The sequence below is a fragment of the Epinephelus lanceolatus genome, chromosome 18 (assembly GCF_041903045.1).
Source record: "Epinephelus lanceolatus isolate andai-2023 chromosome 18, ASM4190304v1, whole genome shotgun sequence".
NCBI classification, from domain to species: Eukaryota; Metazoa; Chordata; class Actinopteri; order Perciformes; family Serranidae; genus Epinephelus; species Epinephelus lanceolatus.
The window spans coordinates 37027770-37048415 of NC_135751.1; the positions used below are offsets into that span (position 1 = coordinate 37027770).

Consider the following 20646-nt stretch of genomic DNA (forward strand, 5'->3'; position numbering starts at 1 on the left):
GCGAGCACTTTTACAACCTGACTCATAATTATAGGACTGCAAATTAAATAATTATTAATCTACCACTGAGTTACTTAACATTTATGATGCTCACCTGTACACACCAAGACCTGAATAGCTGAGTTTCACTCATTACTATTTTAACCATTTAAACAACTGATCATTGTTAAAAACCATTCAAACAAAGGATCTAAACCATCCTTTTTTAGAGTGTATAGCCTTTGCAGTTTGCTTTCAGTTAACGGAAAGGAAAAGGTAAACCATGGAGAGGAAACCCACTCTTCAAATTGAGAGGAACTTGTTCAAGAGGTTGTAAATCTGAAAAAACACGGGCTCAAAGTCCAGCTCAGCCCTTAAATAGAAGCGTTTACCATACCTGACAGTGTAGCACACCACTGTGTGTTTCTCAGTGCAGGGAATGAAGTAAGGTTTTTTTAGTTTATTGTTTAAAATCTTAAGGTTATCAAATTTGATATGTTTCCTTTCTTCATCCCTCCAATCTCCACCCTTCCTCCTGCAGTAATCACATAATTTGATATCATATTTTGCTGACTCAAAATCGACTTATTGCTCCAGCAGGACAAAGTGCAGTGAGCTCCCATCGCGTGTTAGTGTCATTAAGGTAAAGGGAAAGATTGAATGAGCTACTTTAGGTAAAGTTTTGACAGAGAGCTGCATCTCAACCTGCAACCAGTGAGTACACACGGCTTCTCTCACACACATAGTATTTAATTTTTACACTGCAACTTTCAGTCAGAGGTATGTCCGTTCTCAGAGTTGAGCTCCTGTTGGACTCCAGCTGTCCTGCAACATGTGGCTGTGGGCAATGCTCCCTATCTCTCTGGCTGTCTTCGGCACTTCGGGGATTTGGACTGTGTGAGTATTTAGCTTCTTCCTTTATTAATGCTTTCTTGCTGTTTCAGTTTCAGTTTAGTTTATTTAAGAAGGGACAGTGCAAATTTTTCCACATGTTTTCATGGAGTTTTGGTAGGGATGTTTATTGAGAACTCTTCAGTTCTGAGTTTAACATAATGGAGATATGTCCGGAACAAACACACCAATATGCTTAACTAGTAACGGAATGGATAAAGCACACAACATATGTCCACAGTAAACTCTACTTAAGCACAGACAGTGATTGTGGGTCAGTATCATTAAGACCACTTACCTAAAACAAAACCTTCTGCACCTTCTGTGACCAGGAGCTCCATCCTACAGCACTGGGGAAGAAAGTAGGGAGCAAAACCTGCAAAAAACCCAAAACCCTAATATTGTTATTTATTAATGCAGTAATGCTTTAGGTTAATAGCCTGTAAATCACACTAGATATGTTGTGGATACAGGTTTATCAGTACAGTACCTACCTCCCAGTGGGTGGAAGGGAAAAGGTATGGGGAATAAGGTAATAATAAATTTGCATTAAAGGTCTAGTGTATAGGATTTAGTGCCATCTAGTGGTGAGGTTGCAGATTGCAAGTAACTGAAACTATGTAGGAAAACTACAGTGGCTGATGCAAAAACCTCATCTTGAGTAGCCTGGTTCCAGACCATAGACCCCGCCCACTCAACTGAATAGGCTTGCATCTCTGGTCTGGCATACTTCAATGAATTTGCGATTTATATCATCCAAACGATGGATGGACCAATGAACGCCGGGGGTCTAGCGATTAGCCAATCAGCGCCACGCTGATGTCAAGCTGTACGCCAGTGGGTAACTGGTGAGGATAGTAACAATGGCGACTGCTACAGATCCTACAGACCACATTAACGATGCTATTGAGGTATTTCGCCACTACTCACGTTAATGGAGGACCAAATTAAGGAAGCTGCTAAACTGGATTTAACGGCAATGCAGCTGGGCGTGCATGACGACGGAGACATTTTAAACGGGCAATGCTCGCTTATTTTCGGCACCCCCGAGGCATGGATACTAATGACGTCAGATTCTGGGTGAGTTGTTGATCTCTACTGATTGGTTAGGGAAAAAAAAATTCCCTCCCCCTTGTAAATCGCCTTCAATGGAAGCCATGTCAGACTGAAGGTTCTGGGAGCTTCAGTCTGACACTCAGGCTACATCTTGAGCCAACAGTCCTTTTCAAACAGCCTATTCACGGCAGTAATATGGCATGTGACCCACCACCATACATTTAAAAAGCAGCTTTTAGCAGTTAGAGGCTAACTCCTTATCCTTGGAGCAGAGGACGAGATAAGTCACCATATAACGGGGATGGTAAATGATTGTTATTGTCATGTCATGTTTCTTGTTTATAAAGTGCTGTTGACCTAAATGTTTTATGTCACACAAGACACTATTGTGTTACATGTCACGCCTGGCAGACCTCTTTTGATTCCATGATGCCAGGATGCTGTCTATAATCACACACTGGAGCGGAATGATGCTGCCCTTGATTGGTTCTGTGTAAAAATGCAAAGGAGGCATAAAGATGGGACTTTGTAGCGGCTCTATAGCACAAGCTCTGTGTAAAAAGGGCTAATGTTTGGTTTGTCCTTTATGGACTCCTGTAGAAACAACATGGCAGCATAGTTGCAGATTTCATAGCTGAGAGCTTTTATTTTACAAAAATAAATGACATTTCCAGCATAAATGAATGCAGAAAAGGCACAAATTAGTGCTTAAAAATTCACCAGAACTCAGGTAATGACGTGTTTGATGCTCAGAATTATTTGGCGGAGGACCCCCAAACCGCTTGTTATATGACTAAACATAACTGATGATATGATTTGATTCATGGGTTTATCCAGTAACAATAAATAAATAAATCAGTGGTTGTTGTCCTCCCATTAGGTTTGCTCTATCTGTAAGAAATGGATCAGTCAACCTCACAGAAGGATTCCCTTACATCAGGTTGGTATGATGCCACTGAGACATGATAAGTCTCAGTAGTTAAAGTGATACAGCAAAATGTTCAGCCTAATCATGTTGTGGAATGATAATGCTTTTATTCTCTCATTCACCTGTTAGTTACTGTGGCACCCACAACCCTCAGAGCTGTCTCTTCGCCCAGATCTGCAACATATGTGCTGTTTTAGGTAATGACAGATCTATTTATACAGCTCTCGGTAGTAGGAGTCATTATCTAAGATCTGTCCATCATATGCTTAGGTCTCTGTGTACCTGCTTGAAAATTAAGTCAAAGCTACTAATCAGGGCTGTGGTAGTTTTCAAATCTCCTTTTGAAGTCTTGGACTTATGCCTGTTTTATTTATTGAAAGGTCGTGTTGTCTTCTTGTAAATTGTACTCAAATCATGATTTATCTCAAGTAACATATTAACCATCATCACCATCTCACTCTCTGTCTGTATCTCTCAGCCCTGTGGATTGTGGTGATCCGTTTCCAGCAGATTAAGGACTACGGTCAGCATGGAAAGGCCAACATAGCCAGCATTGTTTTGGGATTCATCTCTGCCACAGCAGTCTCCATCCTTGGCAACTTCCAGGTTAACAGCTTACAAAATGAATAGAGAATAATAAATAACTCTTTCATGGTCTTTTTTCTAATCCATAATAATTAATCTTTGCACACTAAAAATTTCTCTTCTCCCTCTGCTTTTGCCACTTAGCAGTCAGTCGTAAGGAGTGTTCACCTGTTTGGAGCGTTCGTGGCTTTCTTCTTCGGCCTGGCCTACTTCTGGGTGCAGCTGTTTCTAACCTACAGGGCTCAGCCGTCTCAGGGCCGATTCTGGGTCGGGCCCGTCAGGGCGACCTGCTGCACCCTCTGTACCAGCCTGGTCATCGCTAGTATCCTTCCTGTCAGTCTGCATTAAGACAAACAAATTTGTTAAATACAAAATCCAAGCTAAATTGACACTTGTGTCCTTGTGGGGAATTTAAGGATTATTAGGAATACAAAGGAATAAAAAAGGAATGTATGCTTATTGTTGCAACCACAATGCAGAGCTATTTATTATTAAGTGGTCCCCAAACTTTTTTTTGTCTGCACCTGCCTTTAGGGCTAAAAGTAATCTATAAATGGTTTAAAATGTTAGGGAAGTTTTAGCGCACATATATTAAACCATTAGTTCATTACTTTTAGGCAAAATGTAATCTCTAAATGGTTTAAAGACTTAGCTAAGTTTTAGCTAATATTTTCAACCATTAGTTCATTACTTTTACTGTTAGCTAATATTAGCTACGTTCTAGCTAATATTTTCAACCATTCGCTCAAAGTAATGTATAAATGATTGAAAATGTTAGCTAAATTCTAGCTAATATTTTGAACCATTCTTTCATTACTTTTAGGTTAAAAATAATGTATAAATGGTCATAATTTTTAGCTAAGTTTTAGCTAATATTTTCAACCTTTAGTTCATCACTTTTAGGCTAAATGTAGTCTATAACTGGTTTAAAATGTTAGCTAAATTTTAGCGGTGTTTTCAACCATTAGTTCATTACTTTTAGGCTAAAAGTAACCTATAAATGGTTTAACATGTTAGCTAAGTTCTACCTAATATTTTCAATCATTGGTTCATTACTTTTAGGCTAAACATAACCTAAATGGTTTAACATGTCAGCTAAGATCTAGCTAATATTTACAATCAATAGTTCATTACTTTTAGGCCAAAATGGTTTAACATGTTAGCTAAGTTCTACCTAATATTTTCAATCATTGGTTCATTACTTTTAGGCTACCTAAATGGTTTTACATGTTAGCTAAGATCTAGCTAATATTTACAATCAATAGTTCATTACTTTAAGGCTAAAAGTAACCTATAAATGGTAAAAAAAAAAAAAGTTAGCTGAGTTCTAGCTTATATTTTTTAACCATCATTCACAATTATTAGTTCATTACTTTTAGGCTAAAAGTAAAGTATAAATGGTTTAACATGCTAGCAAAGTTCTACCTAATATTTTAAACCATTCGTTCATTACTTTTAGGCTAAAAGTAAAGTATAAATGGTTTAACATGTTAGCTAAGTTCTAGCTTTTACTTTCAACCAATCGTTCAATACGTTAAGGCTAAAAGTCATGTACAAATGGTTAAAAATGTTAGCTACGTTTTAGCAAGTATTTTCAACCATTCATTTATTATTTTAAGGAAAATAATAAGATTACCAGCGGGAAAAATCACATTTTTACAACATGTTTACTATTTGATTTACCAAGACATGCATTTATTTAGTGTTACACTCCTTGACTGCTCTCTTCCCTCCTTCAGTGACTGTTCTCGCCAATACAGGCTATGTCTCTGGGGCTGCTGTGTGTGAATGGGCTCTGGTCATGGTATTCTTCTTCCTGTTTGGACTTTTTGCAGCTGAGTTCAGACACATCGACTGCCACCACCTCACCATACAGAAACGGGCTCTTGGGAGCAGCCCTGCCTTAATAGAAGTGAACAATTACGTTGTTAATACAGTTAGCTGAAAACACACACGTAAAATGACATACAAGTAGTTATAAAAATAATCTTCTCGGGGCTTTAACCACAGTTGCTATATTGGTCTTTACTAAAGGTACGATGCCTGATATTACTTTGCTGCGCATTATATTTTGTATTTGATATTTTTAATGATGTAATGGTGAGAGATTTACATTACAAGTGTATTTGTAAATATTTTAAGAAAAACTGGATTTTGATATTTTTAAATATTCTTATCTCATACTTTGTTTTGAGTGTTTATAAGATTTATTATCTTTACCATTTTATGCCGTCTTGCCTTTCCATGATCAACACGAGGATAGTGCAGAACGTGTTTCTTTAAAATGATAATCTGACTATTGTTTTAACGACTATCTGATTACAGACAACCGCAGCATATGCATGTGCTTCATACAGTAACCCAGCGTTTCCTATACATTGATTTATTTAATCTTATTTAATTTGTACAGTTGCGTGCAGCATGTTCATTCAGCCTCATTTCCCCACTCTCTGTGTTTAATAGACCACAAATGACACAAGAATTGGCTAATTAGCCACCCAACCGTCCCTCTGCCTCACTCCCTGCCGCTGTTGACTGCCTCTTTTTTGGGGGGGTGTCAGGGCCGTCCAGTCGCCCTGAGCTGGGGTTTGCGTTGGCTGGATTCGGGTTGCTGTGGCCACCTACTAGGGGGCTGTCTCAGGAGCTTCTGCCAGGTCTCCTCCCACAAGGTGGTCTGCAGCAGCAAGCAGTGAGATGGAGGACACGCTATGATTCAAGGCTCTTGCTAATGTTAGCTACATAAACATGAACTTGAAGCTGCAGCCTTGAGCCTTTAGCTCTGGTTAGCAGAAGGCTAAACTATTAGCAATATTTCTCTCCATCTCTGAAATGCTTCACCAATATTGACAGTTGTTTTATTTTGTTTATTATCAGACTCTCTTTTAGACTCTTTTTAATAAGCCCGTCTTCCTTTTTTAGGTTGCTTTGCAGTGCAGGCAGTTGTTGCTGCCTGGAATAACAACTTTCTCTGCAGGGTTCTCCGCCATTGAATCAGGCTTTCACTGATGGGGCGTGAGATCAGATAAACCTTTATTTGTCCCACAGCAAGCAATATATAAGTATGTAAAATAAGTGAACTGCGCAAAAACAAGGAGCAGTATAATAAGCAAAAAGTATAAAAACACAAAGCAATATAATAAGGAAATCATTGATGGAAGTATAGATATTGCACTACTGATACTGTGCTCTAAAAATAGTGGAAGCTGTGTGTAATTGGACTGAGATCATAAAACTTGTCTTGGCCTATACGGCAATAAATGTATATTACCACATGGGGGCACCATTTGCCTGTCAATCCTATTGACTGTCTCTTCAATAATCCCTCTTTACAATGGAACTATATAGAAACAATTCATTCGCAGATTAATCACTTGTGCATATATTGTTATTTGTTCCCCATAAACCCCTTCATCCCTCTCTCAGTATGGTATTCTATGCTCCAGATAGAAGTCTTAATTTTTAGAATCTGACATGAGCTCATGATTTGTGCATTGAGAGTGAATACCAGGAAAAGTCTGGTCTTTTTCTGCCTCACTCTCCACCTGTCAGCTGGGTAATACAATAGAGGAAGGCGAATAGAAAAGGAGGATGGAGGTGTGCAGGAAAAGTTTTGTTAGCATGAGAAAAAAGAGTCCTAATGACATAATACATGATGAGAACTGTAACCCACTATTTGATATATATATAGGCTTTTATTTTGAAGGATTTTGCTGAAGTTACTAATGAAAGCTCTGAGCCAAAAATGCATATACTCCATCCTTCACAGCCTCAGCACTGACCAGCAGGGGCGCTGTGGAGTGACGCTGGCTGATGATGGGAAAATAGAGCTGTGGCGCCGTGCCAGCATGTTTTTGGAAGATGCCTCTAGTTTAGACAGAGGTTCTACATTCAGCACAATTTGTCAGGGCTATTTGAGATGGACAAAACAATGGAGCTCTCACAGCCATGCCGATAGTGGGAGAGGTCCTACTCTTGGCTCTGGCTCTCAAACTATTTCTCTCATCCAGCTTCTCTGTTTATTTAAACATATTGTCCTGGGGTCTGTTGACACTGCCTTTTTATACGTACTTTGTGATCAAATTTTCACTTTTGTTTGTGTCTTTTATTGATGTTATTAAAGAAAAAAAACCCCACCAAGGGCTTGTGAAGCTTGAGCTGGGAATACTGGGCCCCCAGTGTCCTGCTATGTCCCGGCAGCATTCTTTCACATACTCCATGCTGTGTGATCGCCAGAGGGGGGTTTCGACGAGCGGGCACTGGGATCAGACGGACAGCTCGGAATTCTATGGGAATTTCTGAAGTGCTGTTGGTTACCGGTGTTTCTGCTGCAGACAGCATGCAGATTTTACACTTGACAACGCTGTCTTGGGTCTCTGATAAACTTGTTCACTGCAGCTGACTGGCAACATGAACTTCAGATTGCTCTTGTGACGCAAGTGACTCCAAAATGTGCACTGGGAAAAACATTTTGAGAACTTGTTAAAGGATCTGACACATGAGTTCACCTCAGATGGATTATTTCTTTAAAAGTGCAATCTGGCTTGGTGAAGTTTGCTGCAATGACAAAGTGTTCTTGAATTATACAGCAGCTCATACGGAGGAATTCAGAGGGAAAGTGTTGGCGCCAAAACACCCTTGGCCCTGCTGTTTTCATTAGTGAGTATAAGGCGTCTGATAAAGTAATAAAACTCATAAAATCACCTGTAGCGACGTGCAAAGGCTGGGAGGCCCTTGATGTAAATGTCAGAAGAAAGGTCTGGATCCTCTATTGTGGTGTAGGAGAGCATGGTTTATGTGACGCCCGCCTTGTTGCTTTTGACTTTGATTCAAGAAAGAGGTGCATGCTTTCTAGGCCTATGCTGTAATCTCTCCCAACACCTGCTCGTGCGCTAGTCTCTCTTATCCCCTCAACAGCTCGCCGCTAGAAACAATACCAACGCTTTCCTATCATGCGGCGGAGCAGTCGCCTCCAAGTTCACTATCAGACATCGCCGCTCGGCTTCTCTGAAACAGTCTGTCAGCTCTTATCATCGCGGAGCCAGATCCTGCACATTCCATCTCGAAAGGCCACATTATCTGCAAGACAGCTGGATCTGCCATACTTGGAGGTTCAGAGAGGAACGGCGAGTTAAGTGTTGGGGAGAAATGGTTAGTGAGAATGAGATGAAGGGGCATGCGGCATAGTGACAGGATGATAATGACAGAAGAGAGATGGGATTGTCCAGAAGTGCGACAGCTAGATCCAGAGACAGATATAAAGACAAGCAAGAGGAAGATGGAGTGATTGATAGAGGCAGAAAAGAGAGAAGAGAGAAGAGTGGGCACCAGCAGCCGTGATCTCACCCTCCTCTCCTCTCCTTTGGCAGCGGCTTCCAGAAAGCTGCCCTTTTGCTGAAAAATGCCAAGCGCACCGCATTCCACCAGCCACACAAAGGCCCTCCCTCGTCTCAGCTGCACAGACACAATCAGACAAGGGATAATTATATAATTAGGCTGGCTGGTGCAGACAGGGACCCTCAGATGGTGTGTTGGTGTGTCATATTTATGTTATCGGACAATGAAGAGAGTCTGGTCTTATCAGAGGAGGCAGCAGAGTGTGTGGGGGGCTCCAGCTGTGGCACTTAGGAACAGATTGTCATGATAGAGAATAACGGGTCGATAGAATGACCTTCAGCTTGTGGTCTGGCCGAGATCAGGGCCTTTATTGTGGTCGAGCCTTTGTGTGTGTGTGTGTGTGTGTGTGTGTTGGTATCCTCTGCTATGTGAAGAGGTGGGGACTTTTGGGGCTCTGACAACCAGACAGGAGGTGAGAAACACAGAACGCGAAATTATATAAATGGCACAGTGCTGGATGTTTAGCACTATTATTGTTTAAAAGTGGTAATTGTCCCAGTATTTTTTTTGTAACTGAACTTACAGTGTTGCATTTGTACTACTACCATCTGATGAGCTACACTGGACATTTCAATCTTTTATCCATTACTTTTGTTTTTAGCTAATTAGCTAATTTCAGCAATTTATTTTTGCCATATGAACCATTTGTCTGCTCCTTTTAACCTTTTCAACTTTTATGCTGGAAAAATACGCAAAGCAGCGGCAAAGTGCGGCCAGCGGCAAGCTGCTATCAAGCTGCGGCCTTTTGATTCTTCGGAGAAGAGCAGCTAAACCATACACTGTAAGAAAATGGACGTAGCTACCGTGATGTCACCCATTGGTTTATGAACTCTCATTTTGAAGCCTCGAGTTTGACATTTCAGCTGTGGCCATCTTGGTTTTTGGAGCCAGAGGTGGCCATATTTGGGCGAGAGGGTAGCGCTGTGGAGGTGCAAGGGGTGGATCCTACCTCTGACTCGAAGCGGTCTGCCCTTAATGATGCATAACTTAAAGCCTTAATCCATTATAATGGGTGAGTTATATAATAATTCACCTCCCGTACAGTTATCATGAATGTTGAAATTAGCTGTAGAGACCAAAATATTTTTTGTACCAGGCTGTAAACATTTTATTGCTGCCAGGGCTGGAGTGGGACTCATTTTCAGCCCTGGAGTTTCATGCCTCAGACCGGCCCACTTTAGATCACGATCTATTATAACTTTACATGTTTAGTCTACAATAGCGCACTGTTCTCTAAAGCCTTGTAATTCAGTGTATTTTTCTAAAATATTTTCAATTCAGTGCAAGTAAGGGTTGCTTCACAATGTAGATTTATTTCAAAAACATCTCCAACATTATTCTTAACAACTCAACATCCTTTTCAACAATATCAGAATCTATATTCTGTTCAAATAAGTAGTGTCCACTCTGGACTTGTGGGCTCATGGCTGGTGCTTGGTGCTGGATCTTGCTTCTGAGGGGCTACAAGACAAAGTTTCCCAGTTATGTGGCGTTGCATCATTCTATTATTTAAATTATATAATGTTATATGTTACAACGCCACACAATTCATTGACTTGATAATTAATTAACTTGCACAGTGGTGGATGGAGATGTATGCGTAGTCAGCCACAGCTGCTGAGCTCCTTGGAGCCGTTGTCTCGACCTCAGGTGCCGCAGGGACTTCGGCGTTCTCTGTCCACTCTTCTGATGAGGAGGCATGTTGGTGGTCGAGTCCACAAAACGTTGGAGATGTGCGTGTAATCAGACCGCTGCCGCAGAGCACCGCAGAGCCGGTGTCTCCACCTCACCAATTCAGCTGCTGCAGAGACTTCACCTTCATCCGTGTGCTTTGTTAATGAAGAGGCGTGTCGGTAAACGACTCCAAAATTCATCGCCGGAGATGCGCGTGTAATTGGAGTGCAGCTCGCACAGCCGCGCAGAGCCGGTGTCTCCACCTCAGAGGGCGCCAGTGAAGGCGGCCCAAGGATAGCGGTAGCAGCATATGTGATACGCAGTGTCATGACTGAACACCGGCCCAATAAAAAAATAATTGAAGACCGGCCCTTGTGGCCCAAACGTCAGACCGGCCCACCAGGAATTGTCCCGGTCCTCCCGATTAGCCACTCCAGGCCTGATTGCTGCTGTAAAGTTGGACATTTTAACATGAGGGTCAATGGGGATTGACTAGCTTGTGGAGCCGGCCTCAAGTGGTCATTTAAGGAACTGCAGTTTTTGGCACCTCCATGTTGGTTTCATTTTTTAGCCCTGGAGGTTGCTGCTTGGGCCAAACTAAAAGATGGTCAGTTTAACTTTTAGCAGCAAATTGCAGCCGGAGAACACTTGCAGTCAATCAGCTAACAGAGTCCTGTGACTTCTGTGACCATAATTGACCTTGTCAACAGTTTAACAGTTACTCTTTATAATGGTGGTCGATGGGGAAAATGCTTTTTGGGCTGCAGGGGAATTTTTCACTACAATACCGTGAGTGGCCAACCAGAAGCAAGGCTGAGCAGCGTTCCTGGAGGCCTGGTTTTCATGCACTCAGAACACGTGGTGGTGTTCAGGTGTTTCCAGCTGACCCAATACATAGATAGATTTATTTTTAAAAAACACAATATATATTGTTTTTTTTTATATTATTTCAAATTAGTTCATCTACTCCTAAAACTTTCTGTATACTCTTGGCAGCTGCAGAAGTAGCCCTTGTTGGGGAATCTCTGCACCATAATGACCGTTAGAGTTGCCAAACAGACCACCTCTTCCCTCTTGTCGAGGCAGGATCCACGCTCCCAGACGAGAATTGAGCCAGTGTCCCGCTCAGTTGGCCGCCACCCAACAATCTCCCCTCGCACCGTGGCCTTGGCTTTGGGTGTGTCTCCACTCGCACGGGACAGCACAGAATAGACTATTGTTGATCACACAAGACAGAGAGCCAGGGGAAGAAGGAGGGAGGGGGGGTTAGTTGGGGAAGGGAGATGGTGGGGAGAGAAATTAGCTTTTAACGAGCGAGCGAAAAGCATATGGACAATGAAGCATGGCTCCCCTCCCACTTACATGCGTGTGCAGTGATGCAGAACCACTGGGCATTTATTCACACACACATGCACACACACAGTCTTTCTTCCTTCAGTGTTTCCAGACACATGTAGTATTTGTTTTGGGATCAACATGGAGCAACTCTCAGAGCAAACGCCAGGCGTATGTCACATGAAGCATGAGGTCTGGAAGCTAACGAGGCCATGCATGTTTAAAATGATGTTTATCAAGACTCACCCACCAATACACAAACATCATTTACCCGTCAAAAAACAGTCAAGTTTGGGAAATACCCTTATTCTCCTTTTTTGCAGAGTTACCCCACATTACAAGTTTGATATGACTCTCATACCTTTACGATAAATAGCCTGTGAAGCTACAGCCAGCAGCCTGTTAGCTTAACTTAGCACAAAGACTGCAAACTGGGGGAAACAGCTAACCTGGCTCTTTGCAATGGATGACAAAATCTGGCACCCAGCATCTCTACAGTTCACTAATTACCACATTATATCTCTTTTTTTTCTTTTTTTCTTAATTCGTTCAGAAATGAAGGTGTAAAAACAACAAGTTGTTATGTGCGGTGTCTCTTTGCCAGGATCAGTGTCTTCCTGGAGTGTCTGGTTGCCTGGTGACATCACAATGACCACAAGTCTGCGGTGCTCGGCTAAAACTTTTATTAATATTTTGTTACTTTTGGACAGAGTCAAGCTAGCTGTTTCCAGTGTGTGCTAAGCTAAGCTAACTGGCTGTTAGCTGAAAGTTCATACTTATCGTATATTTCCTGGATTGTATTTCTGTCATAACCTACACCTCAAACAGTTTGTCTGTTGGGATATTAATCCATTCTTCAGATGTTATTTTAATGGACAGTATTGGAAATATACTTTCATAATGTTTCAACAATGTGAAGGGCTGGTTTAAGCTTTCTCGAATTAATTTGCTTCCTTCTACCCTCTACAACCATACAAAGCACAAGACATCATTATATTAAATGACCCTATTGGATGGTTGACCTTATCATTATTAATGTACTAAATGTAAGGCTAATTTTTTTGCTATTTTTCTCCCATTTTACGGCAAGTACGGCTGCAAATCCCCTCATATTTATTCAGAAACAGATCTTGATTCAAGGTTTAGGAGGAATTCCTTCATGAACAACCCAGTCTTTGGCAGTGACTTGCTGTGTCAGACACTGACGAAAAAAGCCATCCTTAAACGTTGGCATGATATGCGGCCAGTCGCAGTTATAGTTAAATGGCACTTGGCAGCATCAGGGGGAAATGGGGCGGGGCAAGAACTAAAGTTAAAGTGGCGAAAGTCATAGTAGGGTGGGCGGGACGGGTGTTGGATGGGTCTAACAAACAGAGATTTTCAGCTGGGAGAACGGTGTTTGTGTCCCGTAACATTAAGCCAAATCTTGTTCTTTTTCCCTAAATCCAACCATGTGTTTACCTAAATCCAACCATGTGTGTTAGTTGTTGCAGAGACTATATAAAAATAGTAATTTTCCCGTGAAAGTGTATTTTGAAAGAAGACAATGCATGTAACAGGCAGAACTTGACAAAGCGTCCCAGAATGTCAGCAACCAACACACCCAGGGTACCTTACATGTCGACCAAATGATTTTCAAGTTTGAAAATGCAAAGAAAAGAGCATTAAAGGGTATATTTGGCGATTTGGAGAACTAGCCAACATATAATATAATATAGCTGTCTTGAAATGCAACGTGAACTCATCCCAACTCATCACAATTTGAAGCTGGGGGCGACATTTTGTGTTGTTGGGAGTAAGTCACATGAGTGGACTCGGGGTTACTACTTGGTTAGGGTTGGAAAAGATCGTGGTTGACAGTAGTCATATGAGCGGACTCATGGGACTAAGGACTGACGTGACAAAATAACTCAATGTTGACTTTTAGTTTCACGTGTTACACAAGCATTGCTCTTCTGGGTCAAAGTCCTGTGCGTGTTGGACCCACCCACGCTTAAAAGAGTCTGTCACTCTTTATAGTACAACCGTTGCTCTGAACGTCTAATAATGACACAGATTAGGTCGTATCAGTTTGTTGAAAGCCTAGTGTGTCTTATGGAGACGCTAAAGCATGTCCCTGGTGTCGCAAACACCTGCTGAACCCTGTCAGACCTGCAGTGCTGAGGTTGAAGTGAAAGTCGTGAGAGGGCTTTGTGAGTGTTCCCAGACTTATTTTGTGATGAAACTTTATGGTGTCCCCACTTCCCTCTTCCTCAAGGCAACAAAACAGAATGAGTCATTCATCCCAGCTAAATACACCTTTAATTTTGTGTCACTGAGTTTCTGGAAATGTAAGTGAACCATATGGGTAGCCATTTAACCTTGAATGTCCTTAATTAATTACATTAGTTCTGACAATTTTTTAAAGCACAGCAGAGATTTTTAGATTCACTTTTAGCCTCTGGGCAGCCGTCCATTTTCTGGAGGGTAGAAAATCAATCTGAAACACATGGTGTGCTTCGGAAAAGTAATGGGAACCAAAGTACTTGATGAGCTTCAGAACCAGCATATTGTACATTCCATTTACTATACACATGGTATTTTCTCCATGTATCATACATGCTCGTTACACACATGCACAAATGCCTTGATGTTTTCTGTCTGACACACACACACGAGACACTGTTAAGAAAATTTCATTGTCTCACATTACCGCGGGCGACTGTTTGCCTGCAACAGCAAACAGTCATTAGCACTTACGAGGCTCCAATTGTCTGTCTCTTTGGTGAGATTACTGCTTTTGAACACGTGGAAAAACAGATCTTCATACAGTAGAAAGTATTACTCTCATGGCAACAAAAACAACCCTCTTCAATTACAGATTCTCATCCAGCCTGGAGAAGATATTCACATGTAACCCTGTGCTGCAGAACTATATTTGGGCTTTAGATGTCTTTGAGATGGTGAGAAACTACTGTCTTAGTAGAGATGGCTGCCATTACGAAGGTTTTCTGTTTTTAATCATGCTGTTTTTAGATGTTGGCAGCTATTTCTTAAGCTTTGTTTCTCCCCTGGGCTTTGCATTGCTTTGGAGCTTCAATAAACATTTTCCAGAGGATTAAACAGTAATTGGGCAGAGGTCAGTTTTATTGGCATGGAACATGAAATAAAATAAAACTGTCTGTTCATGGCAAGTCATGTTAATTTGGATGATGATACTAAAAATGTTGGCGTCGTACGTTCCTGCAAACCACAAATATGTTACATTTGTATTGTCATACGTATCATATCAACATTTCTTTAGGAGCTGACTTTGTCATTGGGAGGTAGGAGGGAGGGTGGATGGGGTGTCACCTTGGTGAGATGCCTGTCAAGCTGCAGTTTCCAGTCATCGCTGTGTTTCCAGCTGCTTTTTAGCCACCAAATGTGGGTGTTAGTTTGCCACCCGTCGCTATTTTTTCCAGCAAGGATAATGCCACAAAAAGTGCATTTTACTAAGATATTGCTGCTTTTCCAGCCAAGATTGTGCCCCCCAAACCATGGCACTGCCTATTGTTTGCCAAGAATTCTGGCGCCCCATTAGTCCAAAAGACTGAAAACCCATTTCTTTGACAGCCTGTTATCCCAAAATCAGACACCCATTGCTCCTAAGTTAGAAAATACACTCTCGCTGCAGTTAGACTACCCAATAATCAAAATAAATGTTTGGATTGTACATTTCTGTAAACCACAGATATGTTAGATTTGTCAGCAACGCTGTGGTGAAGCTGTGGTTAGGCTGAGGCACAAAACCACTTGGTTAGAGATCATGTTTCAAATCAAATTCCAGTATTTGCACTTAAGGGTGCTTTCACACCTGCCCTGTTTGGTTCGGTTCAATCGAACTCAAGTTTGTTTGCCCCTTAAGTGAAGATCATTTGGGCAGGTGTGAACACAGCAATCACACTCAGGTGTGCACCAAAGTAACCGGACTGAGACCTTCTTGAAGAGGTGGTCTCAGTCTGGTTCCAAATGAACTCTGGTGCAGTTGGTTTGTGGTGAGAAGGTGTTCTGACCTGGATGTGAAGCAACTGCAGTCACATGACACATTGTTTGGGTTAAACATGAGCATGTTACAGTCCTGGAGGATTATTAATGTGCACCTCCTCCTGTGCTGCCTTAATATGCACATTCAGCACATCCAATGCATCAAAACATTGTTTTCTAGTTGGAGCCGCGCCTCGTTTTCAAACTGTATGGTTTGACTAAAATGAACAATGACAGCAATATAGTCCACGATGAGCAGCGCTAAAATCAACCTGCGTAGTTGTCCCTCCATTGTGACATTAGAAAGTGTCACATTTATCTTGCAAGTGTACTCTTCTTCAACGTTTGCTTTACTTCCTGGATTTTTCCCACATGGAAATTCTGACCAATCAAGAGCAGCTTTCTCACACAAGGCATTTGATCTGGTCCGCTTGTAAATGCTGCCGTGAGAACACGAACCAACTCTAGGCAATTATACAACTTTGGAACAACATGAGTCCCTGATTCAGACCAAAGCAAGACAACTCTACGTCTGAAAGCAGCCTGAAACACCCATGTTTGGTGGCACAAGAGTTGCTGGAATAGCAGGGATGGGTCAGTGAAAAACATCAGGGTTTCATAACTCAAATGCTGCCAGGAAATGCTGTGAAGGGTTGCTTGGTTTCGGATAATGGGCTGTTGGAGGAATGGGCTTTCGGTCCAATTGGACATTTTTTGGACTAATGTGGCTTCAGAATTTTGGGCTGTCAGAACAGTGGCACTGGACCCCAAACCTAACCGCAACGTTGATGACACATAACATTTCAAAGTATTTCCTATATAATGACGTACAAATGAAATGTATCCATTGGCTTGCAGAGATGTACAGTACCAACATTTTTTTCTGGTGATTGGGTTGACATAAAATGACTAAACTGACAATTAGTCAGACTGTATGACAGCGATCCGAGCCACCCTCTGAGGTCGTCAGATGACCAGTTGCCCACTCACCATACCAGTTTAACAAAGCCAGCCTCAGACTTGAACACACTTCACAGGTCACCTTCAGGCAAAAACCATGACACAATCAATAAGTCAGCATCAAGGTCAGAGAGACGAGATCAAGGTCACTCTCTAATTGTCCTAATTCCCACTCTCCATGCTAACCTTTTGCATAATGCCAGGCGAGCATGCCAGAACCTTTCTCCCTCCTCTAATGTCCTGACCTTTTTGTCTTGTTGGAAGAGTTCAGAGCGGGCAGAGGGGTATAGTTGGTGTGTCCCAACAGAAAATACACGCAGGGATTATGTAAGGGCTGTGACATTTTGGAGTGGGCTGTGACCTGCCCTGGTCCTTCACTGCTTTGAGGATCAGTCAGACGTTCTCTCAGACGGACCCCCGAGGTCGGCGCCACTCGTGGGCTGAATTGATGTCTTGATGCAGCATCAGTAGTTACAGGCTCATTCTATGTGGTGTGACACAACAAAGACGTCATTATCAATGTCACATTGTACCAAATATGTCAAATTGGCAATGCAGCGTTTTTTCATCCCTGTCCTTCTCCTCTGTGTTTTGCTTTTGCTTAATTTTATTTTTTTACTTTATCACTGTGCAGATAATCACATTAATCTGCTAAAGTTTAAGACATGTACGTACAAACAGGACTTGTGGTCCAATATACAACTATCAGCACACACACACTGAGAATGGACTTTGCGGTGAAGTAGTAGACATCTGGTGTCCAATGGTTAAACTTTTGTAATGGGACACATTTGCATATTCATTGAATATAATGTAATTAAGCAAAAGACAAATTTTTCTGGAGACAATTCGACTTTTTATTACACTCTGGCTCTGTGTCCTGATGCCCTCAGAATTTTTGTGAAGACTGGATTGAGTCAACGTGATCTCATCCGCAGTCCTTTGCATTGTATCTTGAATCAGAGGGGCTCACGTGAGTCGACTCACATGACTAAGGAGAGGTTGGCAGTCAGGCAACATTACAACTTGATTAGGCTTCGGAAAAGAAAGTGGGTGAAGTTAGACTGACGTGACAAAATAACATAACATTAATTTTTAGTTTCCCATGGGGCATTAACACTGGTCTCCTGGGTCAAAGTCCTGTGCTTGTTGGACTCATCCACCTCCCAAGGAAGTCTTTTGTGTTCTTAAATCTATGTGCGCTGCTCTAAATGTGCTATAATGATGTGAATGGGTTTACATTGTAGTCTGGTATGTTGTGTTCACACTGGGTGCAAATAAAACAAGTCACATGAGTGAATTACATGTAAGACAATGGAAAGACGCGATCAGATGCAAATTCCTGCCGGGCGGTGTGATGGATGCGAAGGGCGCGATGTGAATGTCGTGAGATACACGAGTTAAGCAGCGCAAATAAAGCCAGGAGCGAGATTTTGCGTCATATGCTTATTTGCAAGAGTTGACAAATCTGAACTTCAGCAAACAGTTAGCGACACTTTAGCCAATCAGCGTTAAGATCCTCTGGGGATGTATGATGCCGCGGACATACCAGCAGAAGTTCACTCATCGATTTAGTGATTTCACGTGCACATGATGTGAGTTATTCGCGTGTATGACGTGAGTCAACACGAAATATTCTAATGTAAAACTAGTGCAATAGAGCAATGAGCAACGTGCATTAAACACACGGCACTTTAGCACTCAGCACTTTTTCTTGCACTTCAGACGTCTCTGTATGTTTCTGTGTTGTGATTGTTAAATGTAGTCCATGTCTGTTTTATGTGATAGAACTGTCCCTGTGATGATGTTTTTATCTTGTCCTGTGAAGCAATGAAATGTAGCACTGTGCCCAAGATGAATTTCCCTTAGGGGACAATAAAGTTTACCTTACCTTACCTTAATGTTCAAACTTGCGTGAGTAACATGACGCAAAAATTTGCATCATGTTTGGCGTGAGCACAACATTAAACGTCCAGTGCGTCTCATACAGACGCTAGAGGGGGCTCCGGGCGTCATCATAGTAACGCCAAGGTGACTTTGATACCCTGACAGTGAGACCAGACTGAACAGGGGTGTAGTTCTATTTGTCCAAAAACCGGAGTGCACCCATAATGCGTGTGTGTGCAAAGTTGTGGCTCGTTTTTAAGGTCATGTAACAATTACAGTGTCAAGTTTACCTACAATCAACTATAAGTATAAAATGAAAGGATGCCTTTTCTCTTCACTAGTTAATTTCAGCTAACAATAGACTGAGACACAATAATTTAATTCACTGTGCTGCTTAAAGGCAACTGCTGGCAGCTACTGGCAGGTTTTAAGGTGGAATTTTTTAATGCATGTTACCCAATGCATGAGTTCATGGTGTCACCTTAAATATAAATGTGATAACTTTGACCAGTTCTTTTATTTTTATTGTCACTCTTGCATGACATACTCTTCAGTGATGATTTGATCTTCAAGCAAAAAATGTTTACACATTTTAATCAGGTTATGCAAACTGCAAATATTCTATTTCCTCACTTAGAGAAAAGTCTGTGCTGTATCTTTAAAAGACATATGGCATCATAATCATTTACGTTGCCATATTATTTAGTCAGCCTTTTTATTTTTAACTCTGGTCTGGACTCACACAGCTGAGAATCAGTCTCAGTGATTACGAGGATTTTGTTTTCTTGGTTTTCAGTTTGCTGTGTTTTTCCTCCTGCTCCACGCACCTGTCCTGAATCAGCCTCGTTAGTCCTTCCCTGCTCATCAGCTACCTCCCTGTTCTCCTGCCTAATCACCTCATTACCCTCACCTGAGCTTCTCCATCCTTCTCTCCACCTGCACTTCATCCCCTCGTCAGATCAGTTAGTATTTAAGTTCCTGCAAGAACCTTGAATGAAAAGCTGTTTCTTCAAGCAAGCTATTGTCTTTTCTCAGCAGAAATGGTGACCATGGTGATTACACCGTACATAAAGCACACAGGCAGCATGTGTTTACATCCCTGTGACGGGAGGGAATATAGAAATAAAAGAAAGGAGACAACAAAATTAGGGATATTTGTTTATCAAAACATCATTATTTTATCTGTAGCAGGAGGAAAACACTAAAAATGTTCATTTGCAGTCTGGAGATGCTCTTCATACTCTTCTATAGAGAAATATAATTGTTCTGGTCCTTCCTGTTGTTGAACTTTACTGTTTTACCAGAACGATTTTTTTCATGTCTGCAACATATTCTACACATGTAGACACTGAAGTTGTAGTGAAAGATGTCATGTTGCTGGTATGATGTCAGTATCACTCTCAACAGATCACTGTCTCCACTGTCCATTTTTTTGCTGAGAGCCGTACACATCACAAATTGTCTCTCTTGTCTCTCAATGACATATCTGCAATATGCGTGATGAAGTAAACGGCAGTGTGTATTTTTCCAACTGTGTAGTTTTTTAAGGTGCCAGTGCACATATATGTTGGTTATTTAAAGATACCACTTGTTTATAATTCCAATTATGTAGTTTCCTACGTGGATAGTGCATAGTTATTATAGTGACTGTTAAAAGGTACCCGACATATATTTTTGTGTGCTGCTTCTTAAAGGAACAGTGCATATATTTTCTGAAGTGTTTGTTTTGAAATTGCTGTGCAGAAATACGTTTGTTGTGAAGTTTGTTGAACATGTATGTATTTGCTTGTTCATTAAACTTCGGGGTTGACGCCAGCAACATCGTGTCCGCTTCATTTCTTTCTATCTCCTGTTACAGGTTTGTAACACTCACGTTGGTTGTGTGACCTGGTTGTGAGCCAAAGGAAGTTTATTTTGAAAAGATATTAGACATGTAATAAGCAGAAACAAAA

At 41.5% G+C, this 20646-nt stretch overlaps 1 protein-coding gene across 2 annotated transcripts; it reads left to right on the forward strand.

Moving 5' to 3' along the window:
* The first annotated feature begins 382 nt into the window (after window positions 1–382).
* Window positions 383–18703, forward strand: tmem150b (transmembrane protein 150B). Of its 2 annotated transcripts, none has more exons than XM_033645758.2 (7): window positions 383–693; window positions 776–876; window positions 2807–2866; window positions 2984–3051; window positions 3333–3460; window positions 3584–3761; window positions 5179–18703. In XM_033645758.2, the coding sequence occupies exons 2-7, from the start codon at window positions 812–814 to the stop codon at window positions 5382–5384; spliced, it is 705 nt and encodes a 234-aa protein (XP_033501649.1). In that variant the 5' UTR covers window positions 383–693; window positions 776–811; the 3' UTR covers window positions 5385–18703. The 2 variants fall into 2 exon arrangements, with proteins under 2 accessions (XP_033501649.1, XP_033501650.1); XM_033645759.2 differs by having other exon boundaries at window positions 3587–3761.
* The last annotated feature ends 1943 nt before the right edge of the window (window positions 18704–20646 follow it).

Coding starts and splice junctions, on each gene's coding strand:
- tmem150b (XM_033645758.2), top strand. CDS start 812: ATGTGGCTGTGGGCAATGCTCCCTATCTCTCTGGCTGTCTTCGGCACT. Junction 877..2,806: donor ACTTCGGGGATTTGGACTGT/GTGAGTATTTAG, acceptor TCCTCCCATTAG/GTTTGCTCTATCTGTAAGAA. Junction 3,461..3,583: donor CCATCCTTGGCAACTTCCAG/GTTAACAGCTTA, acceptor TTTGCCACTTAG/CAGTCAGTCGTAAGGAGTGT.